We start from the raw sequence: 26,075 nt of genomic DNA, 5'->3' as shown, positions 1-26,075 counted from the left end.
TTACCACACTTCTAATACATATTTTACCATCTGCCTTTTTATTCTTTAAAAATCAATTCATTTGCCAGTTCTGGGAAAGGGGGTATAATTTATGTCCACAGGACTAGGCAAGAATCTCCCTTGATTTTGATGGGCCACTGTAGAGATGCCATTTAACCTAACATGCACACCTTTTGAAAGAAAAATGAATATCTGGGTGAAAAAATACACAGACATAAAGGGGTTGTGCAGACTCTATACAATGGATAACCAGATTGGGATTAGTGACTTGCACTCCTCTGGAGCTCTGCTCTAGCTATGCTAACCACAGTGCCACTGTGCTGTAGCTCAACAAAAATACTTTTCTCCATTTCTTTTCATTCCTTTCATTCTTTTTCAGCCTTCTACTCACACTCCTACAAAATGTGCAGAGCTGATTCATCTTGTGTGACTGCTTTCTTTTTTTATAAAATGTGAAATGCGTTGGTAGTGCCTCTTGCAAACTTGCCCAACCTATATTTTATGATTTTTTTTTTCAAATCTTCAAAACCTGCATGTTACCTGTCTTTAAAAACTACTTACAGTGGGGGTGTAAATCTACAGAGGTTACAAAGTGCCTGCCTTGAAGTGTAAGGCTAGAGTTTGAAAGACTGGATATCAAATCCTGAACAGATGGATCTCACTTCTTTTTTAATTTTTATTTTACTGATTTTAGAAATTATGTTACAGTGAAAAAGATACAAATGAATCAAGAATGCTGTCAGCACTATATCCTATTCATTCAATATGGGATTGAGGATCTAGTATAAAATAAACCTCATAGAGACTGTGCTGGATCTCACTTCTGATAGAAACATTGCTAGTTAAATTCAGAGCTGTTTTGTCATTGAATTATATTATCTATTCACTTACTGATAAGAGTGGAAGAATCTTAATAGGATAATTTTTATATCAAAGATGTATTACGCACCGAAGTACCTGGGGATTATTGCGAGCACTGAAAATAATGAGATAATAATAATAAGAAAAAGTTGTGGTCAGGAAAAGCAAGGGTCAGAACCATAAGATCAAGAATATAAGGTTAATAAACCTCTGAAAATTTTACTCCATGCATAAAATAAATGTCAGCATGTGAATCCTCATAGGTCAAAATCTCAAAATACACAAAAATCCATGTATAAAAACATTTATTACTACAGTTACACATAGTATTGTTGGCTGTGGTAAGCTCTACTTTAATGTGCCACCCCTTCACTGAGAACTAGAGGGGTCATCCCTTTCCAGGATTGGTGCAGTGCTCATCATTTGATCCTTTGGAGAAGGATTCTAAACACCAGCCTTGTAAGAGTCACCTCCCAGATGTGTCATATCATGTTGTCTGTGTCACTTTGACAATGGCAGGGGTGGAGGTGGGGCAGGGAAATATGAGAATCTCTTTTTGCTTACTTTAATATCACTTTTTTTAATCTCTGGAGTCTACTCTTGGTTAAATTTTGTATCTGTATTGATTTTGTTAAAATGTATGAAGGATGTCTGCTACCCAAACCACTTTAGCATAATTATGATGGTGACCTGATCTGAACCTTTGCCTAACTTTGTGAATTCTGCAGTCTTTGCTTCTTTGTGGGTTGGAGAGAAATGATTTCTACTTGCTCAGCAGTGCATCATTTTTACATTATGTGATCTATTAAACAATTGGGGACATATCTTACTGACCTATTGTATACACACCTTCATAAAGGGAGTGAAACGAAGTTACCTCTCACTTGTTTAAAAAGTACCATTATTATTTCCAGCAAATATTCCACAGTGCTTGCCCTGCTGTTAAGCCAAGTGCTCTGAAGCAATGGCCTGATTTCCAAGCCCCAGAGAACCTTGTCTGCTCTCCTTCTGCTCTAATGTACTGTGCCGAGAGCACACAGGCAACTCATTAATCAGGTTTCTATTTTGAATATAATGGTGGAGAACAAGCTCCCTTCCTTCCAGGTGACCTGATTTATTTAGCCAACCCCAGCTAGCACACATCAATTTTACTAATGTATTTAATTGCAGGTTGCAGCTTCCGTTGTTTTAAGATAATATTTAATTGCTGGTCTTTCTTGATCTTTACATGTTGCAATGATCAATTTCAGGTCATTGTCAGCTTAACACGTTCACTTCTTTTTATTCACTGTGCCTCTTGTAGATAAACTGCTTCTATCAGGTGACCTGCATTTAAAATGGGTAGCATGGCATTTTTACAGAGGTTTGACTGAATAAATGCCAGAGGCAAATTTCTTGCTAACACAAATGGAAAAAACACAAAAGGTGATTGTTTTCAAATCTGTTTCTTATGCTCATTAGGTGAAAACATGGGATGTCTGGATCAGCCTGATGAGCGAAAATACATATTAGAATCCAGAAGATTAGAGCTTAAGCTTGTGCAGTACAATATATGATACTATGACTATTCAAATACAAGGCATTAGCCAAATTAGTAAAGTGACACAGCAAACCTGCAACTAAACTTCATTAAAAGTTTGCATATACAGAATAGGCTTCAATCGCCAAAGAGAAAAACTGTCTGAATGTAATAATAAATAAAAACAAGTTGGTGTACTTTCTGAGCTCATTGTGATGCAATGCTCTGTATATTACTAATCATGAAGTATATGTGAGAAGAATCAGTAATAAGATACTTCTGGCACATTTCCGCAATTAATGTCAATGCTGTTATTTATGTCTGATAGCCAAGGCCATGCAATTTAAAATCTGTGCCGCCTCATTCTAATTCACATTAAAACCAATTACTTCTGTGTCTCTTAAATATATATATTTCAAGTCGAGGCTGTCACAGTGACAGTCCTTTTAAGTTACAGCCCCCTTCACAGCTCCTCGAAGTGTTTCCACTCCCCTTGGCAATGCTAAGCAATGCTCTACTATAAGAGGACACATTAATAACATAATAACTGCTGCATTGCACTTTCATTGGAAACCTAAGCAGAGATCATATCTCTCATGATTCTATTAAAATAACTTCTTGATCAAACTTTAATGCTTAAATAATTGTCTGGCATTATGAAATATCATATTATACTACATCTCAGAGTATTTCATATTGCATTGTGTGAAATCATGCTGTATAGGATAGATCTGTTAAAAGTAATCCACACCCATACAGTCTATCATTCACTTGTAATGCTCATCGTGAGAGCATATAACCAGAAATAAAAAGATAAAAAATAAGCATTTAATTTGACTTTAAAAATAGCCATATATTTCACCCATACAAGACAATGGAAGTACCTTAATTTCACATTAAGATTTTAAAGGGGTAAATCATGCAACATCTGCAGAAAAGTTCTCACTGAGACATTCTGTAATAAAATATTAGATATTTTTATAATGCACTGTTGATTTAAAGCAGTAATTATCAAAGTTCAAAATGGTCATTGGCTGTTTGTTTAATGTGCTTTTTGAAAAGAGTCGGAAGAGATTTTGTAAAGGAGCACTGCATGACTTATACTTGCAATATGTTCATGTTTATTACTTTGATAAGTGTGTCTTACAGTTTATTATCATTAAAATTTTATTTAATTCCTAGTTGTACATTCTCAGTATTTTTAGAAGTATGTTTAATTATTGGAACAATACTTATTGTTATTTTTATAATTTTTATCATTATTGCTTTCTCACTTAAAGAATGACTTTTGGTCATCTCTGCTACTCATAAAAATAATGCTCAGCCCAATTCATACACAATAAACATTAACAATGCAACTTAATTATGTACTGTTAAGACTTTTAGGTACCTCTAAGAGTGCCATTCATTATCACAGATATATGGAGCTGGCTTTAAAAGCAGTTTTTAATGCTATTTCTGGGAAAGACACTCCTAGCAACTGACCTTTGTATCCCTAGTAACGTGGCCACAAAATGGCACTATGATAATTTCAAACCTCCACCTTAATAAAAAATTGACAGGTGTCTTTGTATGTGTCTATGTATCTATGTTTCCACCTGGTTGCTATGTCTTAATTATAAGCTATTTGGTATGGGATTTGTAAAAGCAGTGCCAATGGTTGTCATGTGCCATCTATTGGAATGAAAAATACAATGCATGTATTAGTGCATGCATTACAAAATGTACTCCATTAGATGGTGCACAGTATACTTTCATTTCAACCCATCTTAGACAGGTAGCAGAGCTAATAACATTAAGAAATATTACCTTTATTCATGATTGATTAAATAAAGAAAACAAGAACATATTGTGTTTCTGGGGACAAATGTAACCAGGTCTAAAGAAATTCCTAACATGTAATACCATAGCAATCAAAACATAATGCACTTAATCAACTGTACTATATTTGGCTATCTGTTATACATATCATATCATATCAAGTTAAGTAAGTAATAATCACTGATGATAGCGCCATAGAGAGGTGGTGTGTTGCATGTTGATTAGCATGTGTAAGTAAGAATTTCACTGTAGTCTGTACATGTGACAATATTGACGATATGGTGACCCTGTGAACCTATAAGTATCATTCAGAACTGCATTATATTGTGCTTTGTTATATTCAGTATCAACATTTTAAATATAATATATACAGTATTATAATATAACACATCATACTGTATCAAGCCATATTGTATTTTTTTTTACTAAATCATTATGAGTACTGGTTTTTTATTAAAGGGGAAATTCAAGCACAATATACTGTAACCCTTAAAAGGATCATTGTCCTCTGCCCATGCCATTTTCATTTCTTTTGTATGTGAACAAAATTATATATATAAACTTTAAATACCAATTTCTTCTCATAGAAGGTCATGTAAAATCCAAGTCTTTTTTAATATCTTATAAACAAATTCCACTTCTTTCTTTGGCTCCAACAGTTCTTGTAAATGGAATGTCAATATAACTTTTGTCTCATTTATTTCTCAAACTTTGTAGTCTTATTTTCAGTTTTTTATGTTTTGAAATGTATGCCTTCCAGTGCGAGTGTGTTATCTAATGCCAAATGTGTCTGATTGCAATCTGCTGTGTCCTGCCACCTGTATGAAAGAAAATGGCTGAAGAAGATACGGTAGTTGTGAAAGCCTTGCCTTAGAAAGAAATTGGCCTTTGTATTTTTAAATTTTATGTTTTTTTAATATAATTGCTTAATTACTTTTGGATATAATTTCAATATAATGTATATAATACAGAACAATTAATAATATTGTAAGATGTATGAGAGTTATAACAGGTAACCCAGTGTGAGGTAATCTCCTAAAGACTCCAGAACCCCAGCATCCTTACTTAAAGACATTAATACATTATATCCAAATTTTAAAGAAGGTTTTGACAATTGCAGTTGCTGAAAAATGAAAAAACCCCTTAATCCAATTCAGTGTCATAGATAGTCTATTGTGTACAAGGCATTAAAGAGCCCTGGAGAGGTTGCCAGTCCAACACAATGTCACTTAAGAATCGTCAGTTAACTAATCAGCACATCTTTGAGGATGTGAGAGAAAAATGAATAACCAGAGGAAAACCCATGTAGGACTATGATTCGACCTGAGGATCCTGGACGTATTAGGCAGAATTGATACACAGTGCACCACTCTATTGAATTTTTATTTTAATTTATTATAGAATAAAACATGTTTTCCACTGTGTTATAGTGGGCAGATTAGAATTCTTCCCATTACAAAAAATGAGGTGATACAAGAGCAATGTAATAAGACATAACAGACTATTCATTACCCAGTATTATCCCTTCCGGTAAAAACTATTGTAAGAGGATTACAGTTATTGTGGTTTCAATACTGCCTGACAGGTAAGCAGAGATTACTTTTCCTAATATGGCTGAGTGTGGGGCAATCCCAAAACATATGACCAGTCGGGGTGGGTACTTCATGACATCATTCAAATTAGGGTGACCCTGAATTGGATTAAGCATGTTGGAGATTTATATTTTAATAACATGAAAAATTGATGCCATTTTTAGAGTGTTCAAGATTTCTTTAAAAGTCAACATTTATGAAGTAAAAATATAAATGAATAAAAATTAAAACAAAACATTAAAAACACCAGGGTTTTGATATCAGATCAGGTTAGTATTATAATGACCCCATTTGCCAAAATTGGCCAGCATCTTCTTTTAATTACAGTACCACAATATGTAAAGCATTATAAATAAAGATGTTTCATTATGCTTGATTGAATCAAACTGTATCATGTTCAAAATCATCACAAGCCTGAAATGGATTAAGCAGTGGATAAATGAATGGATGACAAAAAAGTAGAACTATATCATATTGTATTCTAGTTTGTGTAGTATAAAAGCACAGACCACACTGTTTTGTAATACATTGTTTTAAATCACATCATGCTGTAGTGCTATGTGCCAATGTGAAAAGATATTCATTCTCCTACCTTAGAGGAAAGCACCAGGGGGTGTCCATTTAGCTGACAGGGGCTATCCTGTTGGAAAGGAGAACAGGGCAAGTAGTAGAACAGCCCTATCTCTTTAAACATGTTGTAAATGGGGGAGAGGGATAAGGAGAGGGTGACAGAACAGTATCTGTCATGACTGCTTGAGTCACAATTTTGCAACACTGCCATGCTCCACATCATCCCCCACCATGAGACCACCCCAGATGGTACATCGCTGGATAAGGGCTCAAGTGGTCAAGCATGTAAACAGTCCATTCCAACCACCAGGGGCACAGCATTCAATTAAACAAGCTAAGCTGGGTGATTCAAAATTTCCTTGCATTACATTCGCCTTGGCAGTTGACACTCATCAAGAATTAATAAACATTTAAACATGAAAGTAATTCACATTCCCTTTGGCTCTAATATGCTTTATAAGAATCTTTTGCAGCTGCCAGAGGCCACAATTTTAACTTATTTCAAAACAAAATAAGAAAGCCATGCATATAAATACTGTATCTCATTCAGGACCATTTCATACAGATAAAAGGTAAGCTCTTGAATTACCTTATGCAGCATGGGCCTCTGTGCATAAAAGGTGACAGGCAATAGAACTGGAGAAGCAGAAGTAGGTGGCAGCCCATACCTTATATTATACTCTTACCTCCTAAACAGTTGATTAACCCACTGTCAGTGACTAAACTGAGCTAAACTCCAACTCCACCCAACAACCTTTCGTACCTTTTCATAGAATCGTAACTCGTAGTCAAGAATAATTCCATTTGGTTGTTCAGGTTGTGGCCAAGACAGTGTCATACTCTTCATGGTAGCGCTCACTTGATGCATGATAGGAACCATGGATGGAGCTAAAAACAAATAAGGGAAAGGTTTAATTAATAAGGAACAGATAGACACATGCACACTATAACATTAATAAAAATTGCATTACAATGAAAAAGAAAGATTGCCTGGCACCATTTTTTGGTCCAAATATCTTATGCATCTGTTTGAAGGGGACAGATAAGAGAAGGCATTTGAAGACTGAAGGGAAAATACATAAATAAACTAAATAAATAACTCTGCTGAAGTGTTTTATTTTGAGCCTATTTACAATGTCAAAATGAAAAAAAATACAGAAAGTACTGATGCTGTACTGCTAACATTTGCACAGTAGAAATTAAAGAAAATGCTATTTGAAATGTTGTTTTGATTGTGGGTAAATAAACATGACAGACTATTTGTGAGAGAATGGAAAGCAATGACAATATACAGTACAGAAAAAAAAAACAAATAAACTTTCCTTTCACTTTAATTCCAATTTTTTTTCTCAGGAAAAAAAAGGGATCATTCACAAAATACTAGTCAGTCATAAGGCTCAAAGATTTTGCCAGGTTTAATTTAATAGTGACAGGCAACCCAGTAAAAAAAAATCATTTTTTTATTGCAGCTTCAAACCAGCACCCCCTTGTGAAGAAGCCACATGAACAAAATGAGAAAACACCAGTTAATTGAAACAGAATTGAACCAAGGGCTTGGGAAGGTGGGGGCCAACCATACTAACCACACACACTATTGTGCTGCCTAACATAAGGCTGGTAAAATAACAAATTTTCTTTGCAAAATTAGCTGTCTTAATTCTGCACTAATGCCTCTTTAATAAGCACTACACTAATCTGCTTCAAATCCTCTGAGATATCAACCGCTCCCTCATTTAGATAATTAGGCACCGAAATTCATCCTTCTGTCCACTCCACTGCAGTCTCCAGATTTGCAGATAATGCTTTTCGATATTGTTTTTTAACAGTGCTATCAATCTGCCTGTTAGCAATTAACCACTTTTGTTTGAACATGAAAGTCTTTTCTGGCCAGGAATGTCAAAAAGGCAGACACACATGTGCCTATACCGAGAATACAGCATGCTTGAACAATCCCATGTGGACGGGTGAAGAAGATGGCAACAGAGAAGGCATGTTGTATACCCTGTTATCCACAGTGAAGTTCAGATGAAACCAAGAGGTGCAGCAATGCTTGGTCCACTGGCTTCAATTTTTCAATTAATAATGAACAAAATAAAAAAAGTACCATTGCACACCATATCTTCTCTTCCAAAGAAGTAACCTCACATTCTTATTACCAGTAGGTGTCAATAGCTACCTCTTCAAATCCAGTCAACTTGACCCAGTTTAACTTTTTCATATTTGTGGCTGCTATAATATGTTCAGGAAGAAACATAAACTGTCCTAAATCAGTTACTACAGCAGTAGCTAATAGACCAGTTGGGTTGCTCGGTAGTGTATTCCACACCAATTCTTCAGGTTTCAATTAAACCTAAAGTCTTTAAACTGTATTGTGTTCCATGTGTACAGTAAGACTTTACACACCATTCTTCAATAAAGTTCTTTACACTGTTTTCATTAAGAGATTTATCAGATGTCAAAATTTGTAAGCTTAATTAACCTTTGTGATTTAACATTTGGTGACATTCTGTTTTCCAGATACTGTTCTTACTTTTGATCGTTTTTCACACTTCTTGTGCAAGTATAGATGTAGCTTTTGTATTGTACCTATAGAATTATAAGCTTTCAGAATGGATCAGCACATAAGGGAAGTATTGTTGTCTAAGAGTGTGGTTTTGCTTATACTCGTAGCAGTATTGTCAGATGTACAGAATACACTGAAATTCCTACTTTCATGTCTGACCAACATGTAACATGTCACCACCCTGCAGCACCATGATAAACAAGAATTTATTATCATGACTGTATCATCAAGTTAATTTGGCCCGATTTTTTACTGCCAACATTCATCCTCTATCAAACATAAAATTGCGCCATAATTTTGTCACATGTTGTGTCAATGAGTGTTTTATTGGGTTAAAGTATTTAAGCAAAAAAAACAAAAAAACAATGAGTTTTGAAGTTTTAGAGTACTTCCCAGTAGTGAACCTTTATGGAGAAATGGCTCGCATGTGAGCATGTGTGATTGTGGGTATTAGTTAATTACAGTGGAAGCAGCAGTAATGAACTGGTGACATCTGGGGTTGTCACAGTATCTAAGGTGGACGGGGTGAGTGCTGAGGGAAAAAAGGGAGGAAAATGAACCCAGTGAAAGAGAAACAAATGAAAGAAAGCAATAGTTTAGAGATGAATGCCTTTCAAGAGTGTCAGGACAGATGACATGGTGCTGCTGAGCTGGATCAGTAGCTGTCATGGAGTTCTGTGATAGAGCTGAATTCGAGTCTGCTGAATTACCCAGAGACAGCAGAGGAGAATGGAGAAGAGTCACTACAAGAAGGGGGAACAGTATGTGGGACAGAATGAAGAGCACTGCGCTATCAATGTAGAGAGGGCAGAACTAGAAGAGATCAATGACATCTTCGACAAAGAGGTGGCAACGCAGTAATGTCGCTATGTTGAGTGGAGGGTCTATGTGTACCGATGGAAATGGAAGATTGTGATGATGAAGGCTTTACAAGACAGATTTGTTCCAGTGCCTGGAGAGGTTAAGGAGATACATTAAGGATGGGCTTTGATTTAATTCTATTTATTTATATATAACTAGTGTATGTGATGAACTGGCACTTTGTCCTGGGGTTATTCCTTCTTTGTGCCTAATGCTTGCTGGGAAAAGGTTCGGCTTCACTGTGATCCTGCACTGGATAAGCGGGTTTGAAAATGGATGGATGGATATTGTACTCCTGGAGACATTGTTTTATGGGGATGATTTTGTTGGAGACTTATTTATAATTGTTAATTAGTGTACTGAGACACTTTATTTCTTTGTTTTTGTTTTTTTTTAAAGGCTGACTGTTTTGTAATTGAAAGTCACTCTTCCTTTTCACTTACTGCTGGTTCATCTCGGTCATGAACTACAAGATGTCCCAGCAGGGATAGGTGCTCTTTGCTGCAGGCACAAGGGCATTACAAACTTGCATGTCAATTTCAGATCTCAGGAGCATTTTTCTAAACAAAGAGGTGGACCTCCTCTTCTTTACCCAGTAATATGAGTTTTATTGATACTATCTGGAACACTATCAAGTGCCTGACCTTCCTCCCAGGTTCCCAAAGCTTACTGTTGTGAAGACTGATGACTCTCTAAACTGGCAAATCTTTGTAACAACTTTACATATAAAAGAAACTACCACCATTTGGAATCATGATGAATATTATTACAGGTATCAGTGTTAAGACATTTTTAGCTATCCTGCAGGACAGATTTGATAAAAGAGGCTCTCATTTTATTACAAAAGGTCAAAACAAATTGCAGTTGGTGAGTAATAAAGTGAAATTGCCAGTCCACAGCAGCATCCTCTGGGATGTGACTAAATCCTAAAGGGATTTTATTCCAGACTTTAGGAAACACAATGCAGGAATGAAATAGGCTGACATGTTTAGGGCCCACCTGATCATTTCTCTTATTTTCTCAGCCTTGTTGTACAAGTAAGGGTACTTCTACTGTCACAATAAAACATAAGGTGACGAAATCGCTCTGAGAACAACGAGGGCCAAACTATCCTGCACTATCAGAGCAGCAATGTGTGCACATGCCCAGAGAATCCATGGACTTTTCCTACATGACAAAGACGCATGGAGCATGTGGAAAGGCATCCAGGCTATCACTAATTACAGGACAACACCACCTACCTGTGACAGAGACGCCTCCCTTCCAGATGTGCTGAATAACTTCTATGCACAGTTTGAAGCACAGAACAACGTGGTGATCAGGAAGATCACCTCTCCTCCTAGTGATCAGGCATTAAATCTGACTGTGGCCGATGTGAGAAATATTCTACGAATAGTCAACCCACGGAAGGCAGCAGGACCAGACAACATTCCTGGCAGAGTACTAAGGGAATGTGCAGACCAGCTGACAGGCATTTTTGCGGACATCTTCAACATCTCCCTGAGCACCGCCATCATCCCAACCTGCTTCAAAACCACCACCATAGTTCCCGTGCCAAAAACGTTGAGAGTGTCCAACCTCAATGACTACCGTCCCGTTGCACTCACATCCATCATTATGAAGTGCTTCGAGAAGCTTGTCATGAGGCACATTAAAACCCTGCTGCCCCCCTCACTGGATCCCCTGCAGTTTTCTTACCGCCGGAATCGTTCAACAGATGATGCAATAGCCACCACTCTCCATCTGGCTCTCGCTCATCTGGATAATAAGGACACATTCGTTCGAATGCTGTTTATCGACTTCAGCTCAGCATTCAACACGATCATTCCTCAGCAGCTGACGGAAAAGCTGAGCCTCTGGAACTGAACACCTACCTCTGTAACTGGATTCTGGACTTCCTGACTGAGAGACCTCAGACAGTCAGAATTGGAAACAACTCCTCCGGAATCACCACACTGAGCACTGGAGCCCCTCAAGGCTGTGTGCTCAGTCCATTACTGTTCACACTACTGACTCATGACTGCGCAGCAACACACAGCCCTAATCACATCATAAAATTTGCAGATGACACGACTGTGGTGGGTCTCATGAGCAACAACAATGAGTCAGCATACAGAGAGGAGGTGCAGTGGTTAATGGACTGGTGTAAAGCCAATAACCTGTCTCTGAATGTAGACAAAACAAAGGAGATGATTGTTGGCTTTAGGAAGACTAAGAGTGACCATCTGCCACTGAACATTGACGGCTCAACTGTGGAGGTTGTCAATAGCACCAAATTCCTGGGTGTCCACCTGGCAGAGAACCTCACCTGGTCCCACAACACCAGCTCTTTAGCCAAGAAAGCCCAACAGCAGCCGTTTCACTGTATGCTGTACTACTGTATATGGATGAAATGACAATAAATACTCTTGACTTGACGACATATAGCTGTGGATCATTGGATTACTCATCTTTGCCAGTAGTGTGAAGCTGTCATATCAGGGCATTCCCTCTGGTTAATATTGAAAATGATAAATACAATTTCATTAGATTAAGCACAAAAGGCACAAAGTATCGGGAGCTTTTGCCAAAAGGACACATTTTCTAGTTGCATCACTGCTGGGAGTATATGAATGTTTTGTTATTTTTTCATTAATGTGCCCTTTATTGTACAATGATGCTGTTTGTTAATATGTGTGAATTCTTGCTTAAACATCTTGCTAAATTTTTTAACACAATGGTTTAGTAATACTCATTCTTCTTCTTCTTTCAGCTGCTCCTGTTGAGGGTTGCCACAGCGGATCATCTTTTTCAATATCCTCCTGTCCTGTGCATCTTGCTCTGCTATACCCATCACCTGCATGTCCTCTCTCACCATATCCATAAACCTTCTCTTAAGCCTTCCTCTTTTTCTCTTGCCTGGCAGCTCTATCCTTAGCATCCTTCTTCCAATATACTCAGCATCTCTCCTCTGCACATGTCCAAACCAACGCAATCTCGCCTCTCTGACTTTGTCTCCCAACTGTCCAACTTGAGTTGACCATCTAATGTACTCATTTCTAATCCTATCCATCCTCATCACATGCAGTGCAAATCTTAGCATCTTTAGCTCTGCTACCTCCAGCTCTGTCTCCTGCTTTCTGGTCAGTGCCACTGTCTCCAACCCATATACCATAGCTGGCCTCACTACCATCCTGTAGACCTTCCCTTTCACTCTTCCTGATACCTGTCTGTCACAGGTTACTCCTGACACTCTTCTCCACCCATTCCACCCTGCCTACACTCTCTTTTTCACGTCTCTTCCACAATCCCCATTACTCTGTACTGTTGATCCCAAGTATTTAAACTCATCCACCTTCGCCAACTCTACTCCCTGCATCCTCACCATTCCATTTTACTCCCTTTCATCCACACACATGTATTCTGTCCTGTTCCTACTGACTTTCATTCCTCTCCTCTCTAGAACATATCTCCACCTCTTCAGGGTCTCCACAACCTGTTCCCTACTATCGCTACAGATCACAATGTCATCAGCAAACATCATAGTACATGGGGACTTCTGTCTAATCTTGTCTGTCAACATGTCCATCACCATTGCAAATAAGAAAGGGCTCAGAGCTGATCCCTGATGTAATCCCACCTCCACCTTGAATGCATCTGTCACTCCTACTGCAGACCTCACCACGGTCACACTTCCCTCGTATATATCCTGTACAACTCTTACATACTTCTCTGCCACTCCCGACTTCCTCATACAATACCACAACTCCTCTCAAGGCACTCTGTCATATGCTTTCTCCAGGTCCCTTAAAGACGCAATGCAATTCCTTCTGGCCTTCTCTATACTTCTCCATCAATACCCTCAGAGCAAACTTTTCATCTGTGGTGCTCTTTCTTGGCATGAAACCATATTCCTGCTCACTAATCATCACCTCACTTCTTAACCTAGCTTCCACTACTCTTTCCCATAACTTCATGCTGTGGCTCATCAATTTTGTCCCCCTGTAGTTACTACAGTCCTGCACATCCCCCTTATTCTTAAATATCGGCACCAGTACACTTCTTCTCCACTCCTCAGGCATCCTCTCACTTTCCAAGATTCCATTAAACAATCTGGTTAAAAACTCTACTGCCATCTCTCCTAAGCACCTCCATGTTTTCACAGGTATGTCATCTGGACCAACAGCCTTTCCATTTTTCATCCTCTTCATAGCTGTCCTTACTTCTTCCTTGCTAATCCGTTGCACTTCCTGATTCACTATCTCCACATCATCCAGCCTCTTCTATCTCTCGTTCTCTTCATTCATCAGCCTCTCAAAGTTCTCTTTCCATCTGCTCAACACACTCTCCTTGCTTGTGAGTATGTTTCCATCTTTATCTTTATCCACCTTTAGCACCCTAAATTATCAAAGCTCATGGTCCTAGTTCATATCAAAGGTTTTCCATGTACTGTATCTACATAGTTTTTCCTCCGGGTACTCCACTTTCCTTCTACCTCATAAACACATCCGTTTTAGGTGATTGGTAACTCTAATCTGGCCCAGGATAAATGAGTGTGCTTTGTGAGGGACTGGTTTCCTGTCTGGGGTTGCTTCAGTCCTCATATGGGTTGTGACTCCCATGACATTGTGGCAGAATAAGTGAGTTTCAAAGATGCTTGATGTAATTGGATGTGCACCTAAAAGTGGACAGTTTCAACAAAATGGAAAACCCTATTCTGGTTCTTTCGATTTTTTTTGTTGATAAAAATGTAGATTCAAACCATAAGTTGTCTTTCATCTAATCTACAATATGTCTCTTGATGTACACTTTAACATTCTAGTGTTTCTATTGCTCTTTGGAAGATAATTCAATATTTCCTTCCAACATTGTGATAACTGCATCTTTTTCTTGACTACTAAGTTATATGATTTAACTGTAACAACATGTTTTAACCACTTCCTTGTACATAACCTTCATGCTGTTCAGACTGGATAAATTAGTCAGTCCCATGCCAAGCCAGCCTGGCCCAAATGGCAAAAGATCTGCTAGCAAATTTCACACTTGCTTCTTCAGGCCCAAATCATGCTGTTTACCAGGCACATGCCAGACAAAACAAGTCCATCTGCTTTACACAGTACACACTGCGACTCACTGTCATATGAAGCACTGCCCCACAGCTCCACAAGCCAACAGGAACTAATCCTGTTACCATCAAATCAGCCAAGGTATTTTCAGGAGGCCTCAGGAAGTATTCAGAAACAGTTGCCTTGTGAGACGTTTGCGACAGTAAATACAGTGCTCCTTTTTTGAAGAGATAGCAAAGTTAAGATCTTTTTGATGTTAAGATTATTGTAGAAAGCTCAGTGCACTGCTGTTGGCATGCACTCATTTGGTTTTGAGGAAGTTCTGTCCCTAATATACCTTAACTGAAATAGTGCTAAATATGAATGGCACCATATAAAGAAAAGACTGGAAATGTGGGAAAGCAGTAATTATACATTTGTAAAAGATGTTCTTACTCGTGTTAGGTGTGTGTTCCTTTGGCTATGTCTGAAGGAGCCAAGATAAAGGCTAAAGAGGAGGGAATAACATAAAAAAAACCTGGACAGTAATGTGTCTGTCTAATTACTCAATTTTGCTAAATCAGAAAATAAATACTAGCTCTGGTGTAACTCTGCCTTATTCACATCCATTAAAACACCAATATAAAAAACACTGCATTCACACCCTCGAGTTGTCTGAAGACCACTTTTATTATATCATGCTATATGGTTACAGCAGTATGCTATTGCACTGCCTTTTTCATCGTCTACCTCGCTAAATGGGGTTTTCCCTTTTGAACCCCAACCTGTGCTCACCTCTTTTGTGTCTTTATTCTATAACTCATTTGGACATGTAATACATGAATTGTACAGTACCTTGTCTACTCAGTTAAGAGCTGCATGGAATTTGCATGGGTTTCCTCAGATATCCCAAAGACATGCATATTAAGTCGACTTGGCACTAAATATGGAAGGGAATTATTAGTCTTGAATTTTCTGTCTTAACTTCACATTTTTTTCCACACAAGTCTGTATTTTTAAAGCATTTCAATATATGTATATATGCCTGTATTAAGTTATGCAGGTATAGTGGTCAAGTGTGAAAGAATATGGCTTTATGTGTGAATGCATGCCGTGATAGACAGGTAGCCTGTCTTCATCTAGTTTATGCCTTACTCCAATTCAGGCCTTAAGTAATAAATGCTCAAAATGAAACACACTATTTAATGTCTTGATTGTTATTTGCCATGCTTGATGTGAAAATTGTTATACATATTGAATTTCTAGGGGGCTTCGCTCGGCCAAACCCCCTGGCCTGCGCTACGTGCCAGCCACTTCACATCTCTGCCACTCGGATATGTGGATTTCACTTTCACCAAACAACAAATCTTTTAATTCTCGTGGATACGCATCTTCATTGGGAAGAAACATTACTTTTCAATGATGGCAATACGTATTAGATGATCTACAAATCTCCGACTAGTTTAAATCTGAACAATATCTATATACTTCTGTCATATCACCTATGCCCATATATTCAATCTCGTTTCGCTGTTCCGTTATTTCAACAAGTATTAATTTCCATTTGCGCCAATATGATCTTTACTATCATTTATTTGAGATTTTCGAATTTTAGTACTTTCATTATCTCTAACCTGCTCTGCATGTATATTGTGCCAACGTTTTTGAACCTCTTTAAGACATTCTACTTTGTCATCTACTCTTTGTCTTTTATTTCTGGCCCTGGGCGTGGTTAAATCTCTTGGCACAAAGTCTCGTCTCATGGGACATGAAATAATCTCTCTGAAAAAGTCTTGTCCCGTCCCATGCTAAAAAGTCTCATCTCGTCCCAGGATTTTTTTATATAATAGAGAGACATATCATTTTTGTTTAGGATTAGTAATAGAACTCTTTCTAGTATGTAAAAGCAAGACTTCCTAAAGCACTTGGAAATAGAAGGGTACAATAAAATTAAAATAAATATACAATAAAGGCAGGTTAACTGGTAAAACTTATTGTAATCATGCCTAAGTATAAATGAGTGATTTATCATGGCATAGTGGATACTATTAGGCCCCAGCTTTGTTTCTGCCCTGTAGACTTCTAAGATTGAATGACTTCAGTATGACTTGCTCACATGAGATATGTTATCAGGCCAGATGGAAACTCTACATTGTTCCACTACAAGCATCCTTCAATGGAAGACTCTGTATCAGAGAAAACAAGTTTCACAAGGACATTCAAGGTCCAGATGGTGCCATATGCAGGTTGGAAAAGGACAGCACCTGGCAGCTGCAAGTTCTATGAATGGAGCCCAAAATGGAGGCCAAAATGGAGATAAGCCATCCAAACCAAAACCTAAAAAAATGTTAGTCATAGTTTTATTTAACTGAGGAAGAGTCAAAAGCTTACAAAGGAACTAAAATGGATTATGCTGTCCCAGATGTTTTCCTTGGAACTGTTTCACAGTGCTGCAGGGTCTGTTCTGCTTTTTGGAGCACATAAAAATAAACGCTTGATCTCTTTTGGTGTCAATGCTTCATACTGTGTTTTAAGTTGTATCCTACTTCAGATTCTGCTCTCAAACAATCTGTAGGGCATTCCCAGCTTTGTCCATTGATATGGACATTCACCATGGCTTTTTGTGACCTAAAAGTTGCATAGTTGTATGTCAGAGCAAATAGATGAATAGATAGAAGAGTATTTCTCCTTAAAGCAATCTGGGCTATCTTTAAAAGTTTCTAAGTATAATAAGAATAATAAAAATAAGTATAATAAAAATGCAAGTAATCCATAAAAGACAATAAAAACATATACTTCAGTCTGATTATTTTTTCTTCAACTGTCTAGTGAAGCAAAAAAGAGCAGGGCAGTCATAAATATTGAGCCTTGTATCTTTCTGAAGGACAGCTAGGTTATAATTGCGGGCTTTGTTGCCTTGTTTTGCCTTCTTTTTCTACTGCACCTTACAACAAAAGGTTAGCTTTCGTTCTCATTCTCACACCTCCTTCTGCATCTTAGGGGAGCTGACAAAAGACATTCAGAAAATTGTCAATTAGAAGTCTTCAGCATTGGAGACTCCAAGAACCGTTTGAAGGGCTCTGTGCAGGCAGTATGAAAGTTAGAAAAGCAACTTCTTTAGTGTTTCTTTTATATAAAAGGTCAGCCACAGGTTTAGTATGACAAATCCTAATTTGTATTTTCTGTGCTTCAGAGCACAAGCAGTTCCAATGAGATTTTCTCTTTTTTATTTGACAAGGTTCAGGTGCCTGTTTCTGTCTATCTGTCTTTCCACGTGCTTTAAACTTTCATTTCCTGTATTTCAACTCATGAAGCCGATGGTGGTTATAGGCTCACACACTGATTGACTGCTAGTGGAGACTGTTAAGGCCACTCATTAACATTAGTCTCAGAGTTCTTAGAAACCAAAAAGCAAGTGCTGAAGCACCCTAAATTAAAACAATTTGAGAAGACTCATAAGTCAAGTAATACAAACCTGGGCCCTTGACTTTGAGTTTGAGTCATTAAGGAAATGTATGTTTCATCTAAGTTCCTAAACAGCAGGACCACTGAAGTTATGATGTATAGTCAGGTCCATAAGTATTTGGACAGTGACACAATTTTCATAATTTTGGCTCTGTATGCCACCACAGTGGATTTGAAATAAAGCAATCTTTATGTGATTGAAGTGTAGTCTTTCAGTTTGAATTTAAGGGATTTACCAAAAATATAGTATGAGCTGTTTAGGAATGACAGCCATTTTTCTGCATAGCCCACCTATTTTCAGGGGCTCAAAAGTATTTGGACATTTGACTGACAACCTGTTCCATAGCCAGGTGGGAGCAGTTTCCTCATTATTTCATGAACTATTAAGCAATTAAAGGTTCTGGAGAGCATTTGGAAGATGTTACTGTGAACTCTTTATATGAGGTCCAAAGAGCTGTCCATGCAAGAAAGGCTGAGAAAACAAAACAAACACTTTATAGAGATAGCAGAAATATGAGCAGTGGTCAAATCAACCATCTGGTACATTCTTAAAAAGAAGGAACACACTGGTGAACTCAGCAACACCACAAGGTCAGGAAAACCACAGAAGACAATGGTGATGGATGATTGCAGAATTCAGTCCTTGGTGAAGGAAAAATCCCTTCACGACATTTAGCTAAACCAAGAACACTCTCCAGGAAGTAGACCTATTATTTCTAAAGTATAAAATCAAGAGAAGACTTCATGAAAGTAACGGTGCAAACCACTGGTAAACCTCAAGCATAGGAAGGACAGATTAGAATTTGCCAGAAAACAGTTTTTAAATGCTTGTCCATTTCTGGAACAATGTTTTTTGGACATAGGATACTAAGATCAATATATTCTAGAATGATGGAAAGAGAAGAGTATGGAAAAGAGAAGAAACGGCTCATGATCCAATGAATGACACATCATCTGTGAAACATGATGGAGGCAATTTTATGCCATGGGCATGCATGGCTGCGAATGGAAATCAGTCACTGGTGCTTATTGATGATATGACTGCTGGCAGAAGTAGCAGGATGATTTCTGAAGTGTATAGGGACATACTATCTGATCTTATTCAGCCAAATGCTGCAAAACTGACAATGGACAATGAGCCAAAATATACTGAGGAAGCAAACCAAGTGGTTTTCAAAGCAGAGTAGTGGAATATTCTTTAATGGTTTAGTCCATCAATTGACCTCAACCGAACTGGACATGCTTTCATGCTTTTGCAGAAAGTCCAACGAACAAGCAACAACTAAAGACAGCTGCAGTAAAGGCATGGCAAGTATCACAAGGATGGAATCCCAGCACTTGGAGATGGCCATGGGTTCCAGACTTCAGGTAGTCATTGACTGTAAAGAATTTTCAACCAAATATTGAAAATGATCATTATATTTATGATTGTTAGTTTTTCCAAGTGCTTCTGAGTCCCATCTTGATTGCTTTTTTTTTCAAATCCATTGTGGTGGTGTAGAGAGCCAAAATTATGAAAATTGTGTCACTGTCCATGGACCTTTCTGTGGGTATTCCAGGTCTTCCATCCATGTCCACAAGTGATTGGAGCCTAACTTGGCTACATTGGCACAAGGAGCCAGCTCTTTGGTGGGATATGAGTCCCTAATAGGGCATACTCCCTAACCACAGGCCAGTTCAGCTAAACATCAAGTCTTTAGACTATGGAAGGAAATTATAAAAAAATATCCATTCATCTCATGGATTGCACTCCCAGCCATGAAGCAAACCAAGGTTCACGCGCTGCACCTTCATTCTACCTATCAGTAGGCAGCAGATCTCATCAAGCTACCAGAAACAGAACTGTTAATGGCATTTGCCAGAAAATTCACTCTAATTCTGGACGTGTATATTCTAGTTCATTGAGCTGGATTAAATCCCTGCAGCACAAATGGTGAACACCTCATGCAGAAATGGGAAGATGATAACTTCACATAGATATTAATTTCAACCCAAGACTGTGGAGTTCTAAGGCAGTAGCATTAACTATGACACCTTTTTGACACTCTTGAATACACATGATATTAAGTAAAATTTTGATTAAGTCGTTATTTAAACACATTAAATATGGGATTTTATTCTAAACAATTTTAAAGGCAACAATAATATTTTCTGCTGATGGTTGGGACAGGAATATTAAATAATGTTGGACTACATTTATATGAGAGTTTAATATAAGAATCCAACAGTAACTGCAACTTGTAATAGAGATGATGATAAATAATTCAATGGCTTATAAAAGTCTCACGCTCAATTTCCAATAAATGTGCTGCACCTCCGGCAATAATTTACTACTTGAAATCAATCACTTTTTTTTCCCAAACGCTGTACAATAAATAGACGCAAGGAAGAAAACAAAAGAATAGAGACTTCATTTCAATTAGATACAAAGAATCTGCATTAAGCCTGTTATATCTTAGCCAAGGTCGTGGAGTAAATTAAATATATTAAATGGAAATTGATGCAGAATACATGGATATAGTATGTAAGATGTCATACAGTGACCTGCCTTGCAGGCACAGACAGAGTCCAGGCAGAAGAAAGACCTTCAGAGTATCTTACAATTTGATCTAATGACCGAGTCTCTCTCCTTAGGTTAGAATGTCTATAACTATGATTACAATGGTCATGGCTCTGCAAATCTTTACATTCCAGCCTGGTTCTGGTGTTCTACAAGACAAATGAGGACTGGTTATCCCAAAGCAGTCCTATATTCACAGTTGGACTGGTTTATCACCCTTTTTATTATATACTCTATTATGGTTATGTGACAACAAATAAATTGAAGGATATAAAAATACTATTTAATTTAATGTAATATATTTCTAATAACGATTTTATGTACAGCATTAGGTGTAAAATGCCTTTTGCCATTTACCAATCATTTGGTGAGATGGTTTGATTCAAGTCTGTGACTCGACTGTGAAAGTGCAATTCATGTTTGACTGTGTGAAAAAAACTGATACTCCACAGTAAACATCAAAACATTTTCCGTTATAGTGTATTTTTGCAACTGCTGGAAAAGGATAATTGGACATTGTTGTTTTTTGCGGAACATCACTTGCAAGGTCGATTTGAGCAAGAAATTAGGAAAAAGATTATTTCTAAAATGGGGCAATGGGGCTTGTGCATTTTATGGAATGCGAGGCAGGTCTTATTGTATTGTATGTATTCTTCCCATCCTGCCCATCCTGATTGCAGCTTGCTTCATCTTCACTATGCTGACTAATAGTAATCAATGCACCACACAGCCAGTCCACTGTTCACCTCTTCTGCAACAGTTTCACCTTTTCAGCTTAGCAGTTGCAAGTGGGATTCTTCAGCTGTCAAATTCTTTAACACTCTACATGTCCTCTGATGGTTAGTTACCAACTAATCTGCAGCATTACCAGCGCCCAGACAGACCTGAGGTACCATACAGTATATTTGATAACAATAAAATACCATGAGTCCATGAACAACAAATCAAATTGCATTTACTTCTCTGTTGCTGAAAAGAGGGTATATTTTAACTGCCTTGGATAAATTTAATTCCATTCTAAATCTAAAATTTCATAATAAATCATAAAAAGATATAAAATATATCTTGTTTGATATGCTTCTCAAGCCTACTGTCTGGGTTTGAAGTAGGGATACCCAGCATAGATTTTTATTGAATTATTTGGGAATCTGCAGGTAAAGTTCCTTCTTAAAAAACACTAAAACCACAGTCCGCTAATAATAATTAGAAACAATAGCACATTTTCATTTCAAAATCTTCATGGAGGCAACCAAATTCATGTTCATTTTTACACCAAACACTTGAGGGTGTCATGTCAGAGATCACAAACCTCTTGATTTGCTCTGAGAAACATTTCTCTGGACGTGTACAGTATAAGAGATTACAAACACAGACGGCCAAACCTTAGAGACACAAGGTGTTTTTTCACAATGACATTCATCACCCACACATTCTCCTTCGCCAAAGTGGTAAGGCAATTAAGTGAGAACAACAAAAGAGTGCAATTATTTTTATGGTTCTGTGGCAACAAAAAGCACAGTATGTAAATGATACAGTATAATTATGTATAAAATAAGCCATAAAGCCACACCTTCCATTCTTGAAAGATGTATTCGTTTTCATTATGTCATTCTTTTCTATACTATAAAAGACAGATGGCTTTGTCAGGATGATGTCTGACTATAACTGCTGAATGCTAAAATGCAGGCCATTCAACTAAACATCAACAATTTGTTTTTAGAAGCAAAAAGAAAATCTTCCTTTGCCATCTCCCACTCTTTGGATTCTGCTGGACAAAAATTCTTCACCCGATTTCCATTTCCATCATATGTTTAAAGCTGAAACTTATGGGCTATTTTACAGTGAATTTTACAAAAAAGAAAATAAAAATCAGGATTGGCTTTTAAATAATTCAGGATGGTTTAGAAAATCAGTGTACACTACAGTGGTATTGCAGTCCAGGCACTGCCTCAGTAGACAACTCATGTCCTCTATATGTCTGCGTGGTTATTCTCTGGATACTCTGATTTTTCTGACACATCTCAAAGATGTGTGTGTTAGGTTAATTGGCCCCAAGTGAATGAGTTTGGGTGTATGAATGAGCTTGTGCCCTGCCCACCTTCATCTAGAGCAGAGTTTAAGGGGATACTAAGGTTATCCATCCCAAACTAAGGGGCGAAAGATTCAGAGGCAATGTTGACCTTAGGGCCCTTACGGTTCACTCTGCAGTTCCAGACCCCTGAGCTTAGCACCTTCTGGCGAGGCTTTAACAGGTTTGTTTTACTTGCTGAAAGCTGTAAGCCCTTGTTTGTCTTGGATTTCTCATCTCTAACTCTACCTAACTCTTCAGTGAAACCCATAGGTTAACACCTTCAACACATTAACCCCAGAGACCAGAAAAAAGTGAGAATTTGGACCAAATTAATATTAAAAGATTTTACCTTGTTTATTAAAACAGAAGACAAAATATAATAATAAAAGATGAAATACAAATAATACATAAAATAATAATCTGGCTTGTAGTCTGCTTTAACTATTAGCTTCTATAATACAATAAAATGATAAGTAATACAGACAACAAACATTATAATTCTGGCTTAATTTTTTACCTGCCTTTGTGCTGCTTTTATGTGGATTTTTGCACCCATTTGTATTTTTTGTTTTTATGATGAATCCATTTCTGTCATTAGTTTTTTGATTTGGTTTCATTTTAAAAACATTAATTTAATTCCAGTTTTATTTATTTTTGCATTATCATTTTGTTTCTGTTCACGTGACTAAAATGGTTGTCTCTGATTATATCACTAGTATGTGACAATGTAAATGTGGTGGTGATTGCACACAGCTTTACTCCTTAATGGATAAAACTTTGCTAACAGAAGATTATTTTCCTTTGCGTAGTTTCTAAAACAATTGGTGATGTTCAGTTTGGGTTTTCTGACTTTGGTTTTCTTATTAGACTATTCTCTTGTATGTTCCTTGAATGTAATATACAGATCTCCACACAAGTATAATTTATAGTTTGGCACTGTCTAAAACACTGTTTTGCAATCTCTCTTTAAAATAATACCCTTGCTCAGTGCTGGTGTATAGTGTAAGAAAATAAGGAACGTTTTCATTAGAATAGACTAGTGTCGCAGGTGGCTGGGGGGACAACCCGGCCGGGACGCCCCGGAGGACTGGAAGAGGGCTTACGCCCTCCTCAGACCATGTGGGGGCGACCGCCCTGGTTCCTTTGGGGGCCATGGGTACAGAGCTGTGAAGCTCAACCCTGTAGGGGCCCATGGTCACCGCCAGGGGGCGCCCCAATGCCTTGGGAGCCCTGGACCTCAGCACTTCCACCACACCTGGAACTGCTGGGGGGAAGAAGAGCAGGGACACCCGGAGTGCTTCCGGCACTTCCGCCACACTGGGGTGTGTCGGTGGAAGATTGCCGGGAAACACCTGGAGCACATCCGGGTGACTATAAAAGGGGCCATCTCCGTTCATAGGATGACTTGAGTCGGGTGGAAGAGGATGAGGTCTCTGGAGGAGGCAAGGAGGTGGCCTGAAGAGAGTGTAAGGCATTTGTAGTTGGCCTGGACTTGTGGGGACATTTGGGGTTTGAGTGCACTTTATTGTAAACTAGCAAAATACCTGCGCTTTGCAGCGGCGAAGTACTGCTTTAAAATTTTTATTAAGAAGAAAAGTAAACCTTTTTAAAATGAGGGAAAATATACCAAAAATTATTTGTTAAGGATCTCTTTGTATACCATGTTGTCAGTTCGGCCCTCCAGTTGTAATATGACCAAGCTGTGCGCTGAGCTTACTCTTGAGCATGCAACGTATAGTTGGCCATGTGAAATGCGATCTTGCCTCAAATCAGTGCCAACCTTTTGTAGGGTCTGTCCCTGAGACTTATTAATTGTCATTGCGAAGCAGAGCCTTACTGGAAATTGGAGGCGTTTGAATTGAAATGGGTTTCATCGATAACTTCGCATCCAGCTTTTGAGAGTTTAAACATTCATAAACATCAAAGTGTTCACTACTCAAATCGTCACCTGTGAATCTAAGATGATTAAGAGGCATTGGCGGTTGTCCAAAGGTGTAAAATATTTGGCCATTTCGGTACACTTCAAAGCGACAACCGAACAATTCAGCGGTAGCCATCAACTCACATGCAGAACCATAGGTGAAGGGCTTAAGCATTTCACTCTTATAGTGCTCCTGTGTAATATAATTATCTCCTGTACCGTCATCAGTCCACACCTTGAACCTGTCCCAATCATTCAATACATAAGACACAATGTTCCTCCGAATATCAAGAGTGAGCCTGAAATGGCCGTGCAATACGTAACACAAAGAATGGAAAAGGCAGTCGCCATCTCCGGGCATGGAAACCACTCGGTAAGTGACAGTTCTTTGATCGATGGTGATCACCTCGATAGACATGTTAATGGGGGTACGGTTGGAACGATAAAGGAAATGGGTACCTGAACAATGTAAACTAAGTCTAAAATACCTAAACAATAACTATAATCATAATAAACGAACAATAAAACAGCGGAGAAGCCGTGGATTAAATTAAAAGGCTGCAGTTATCAGCAGGGAGACGTGAATACCGTGGCGAAGCAAGGAAGGGAATGAAGAGACCAGAGTGATGGACGGCCTTATATAGGCAGGCAGCCCATAAGTAACAAAGACTGTTGTAAAGTTCAATATGGCGGCCGACAGTGGCGTCATACCACCGAAATAAGTACGTACATCGGTTTCGGTTAGCGCAGGGAAGCTGCCTACCAAATTTCGTGAAGATGGGGCCATAAATAAGAAAGTTTAACATGGTGGACGTTGTCCTGTATTTAGGATATAGCGGGTTGGATAATGGATGGATGGACATTTGTATGCATAGCCCCATTTGCCTGTTTTCGTTTTTTTTCTTTCTTCAGTAATATTTCAGCAAACCTGGAGCTTGTCAGTTCAAATTCTGGTACTGACACCACTGTGTGACCCTGAGGAAGTCACTTCACCTGCCTGTGCTGCAAAAAACCAAAGTAATGTAACAAATTGTACCTCAGATGTTGCAAGTTGCTGGAATAAAGGCATAAGTCAAATAGATAAATATGTATTATACACATAGGAACTATTCATTTATTTTCAGTTAAGTCATCTGCAGCAAACCTTTATAAATGAGGGTTTCTCCTTTTTAGATAGTGCAAACTGTTTCTTCTTCATTGAGGTTTTCTCTTGGAGAGCTTTTTTCATTTCATTGAAAATTAAAGCA

At 38.0% G+C, this 26,075-nt stretch overlaps 1 protein-coding gene across 2 annotated transcripts in view; it reads right to left on the bottom strand.

Moving 5' to 3' along the window:
* The window catches only part of LOC114646558 (ephrin type-B receptor 1), a 703,356-nt gene that overhangs the window by 184,632 nt on the left and 492,649 nt on the right, over positions 1 to 26,075 (bottom strand). Inside the window, exons 6-7 of one of the 2 annotated variants that reach the window (XM_028794808.2) lie at positions 7,127 to 7,251; positions 6,386 to 6,433 (exon numbers count right to left, since the gene is read on the bottom strand). In XM_028794808.2, the coding sequence (XP_028650641.1) occupies positions 6,386 to 6,433; positions 7,127 to 7,251 (173 nt within the window). The remainder of the gene's footprint in view (positions 1 to 6,385; positions 6,434 to 7,126; positions 7,252 to 26,075) is intronic. The other variant, XM_028794809.2, reaches the window with a different exon arrangement.

Source organism: Erpetoichthys calabaricus, chromosome 2 (assembly GCF_900747795.2).
Source record: "Erpetoichthys calabaricus chromosome 2, fErpCal1.3, whole genome shotgun sequence".
Taxonomy (NCBI): Eukaryota; Metazoa; Chordata; class Cladistia; order Polypteriformes; family Polypteridae; genus Erpetoichthys; species Erpetoichthys calabaricus.
This window is presented reverse-complemented; position numbering and strand designations above follow the sequence as displayed.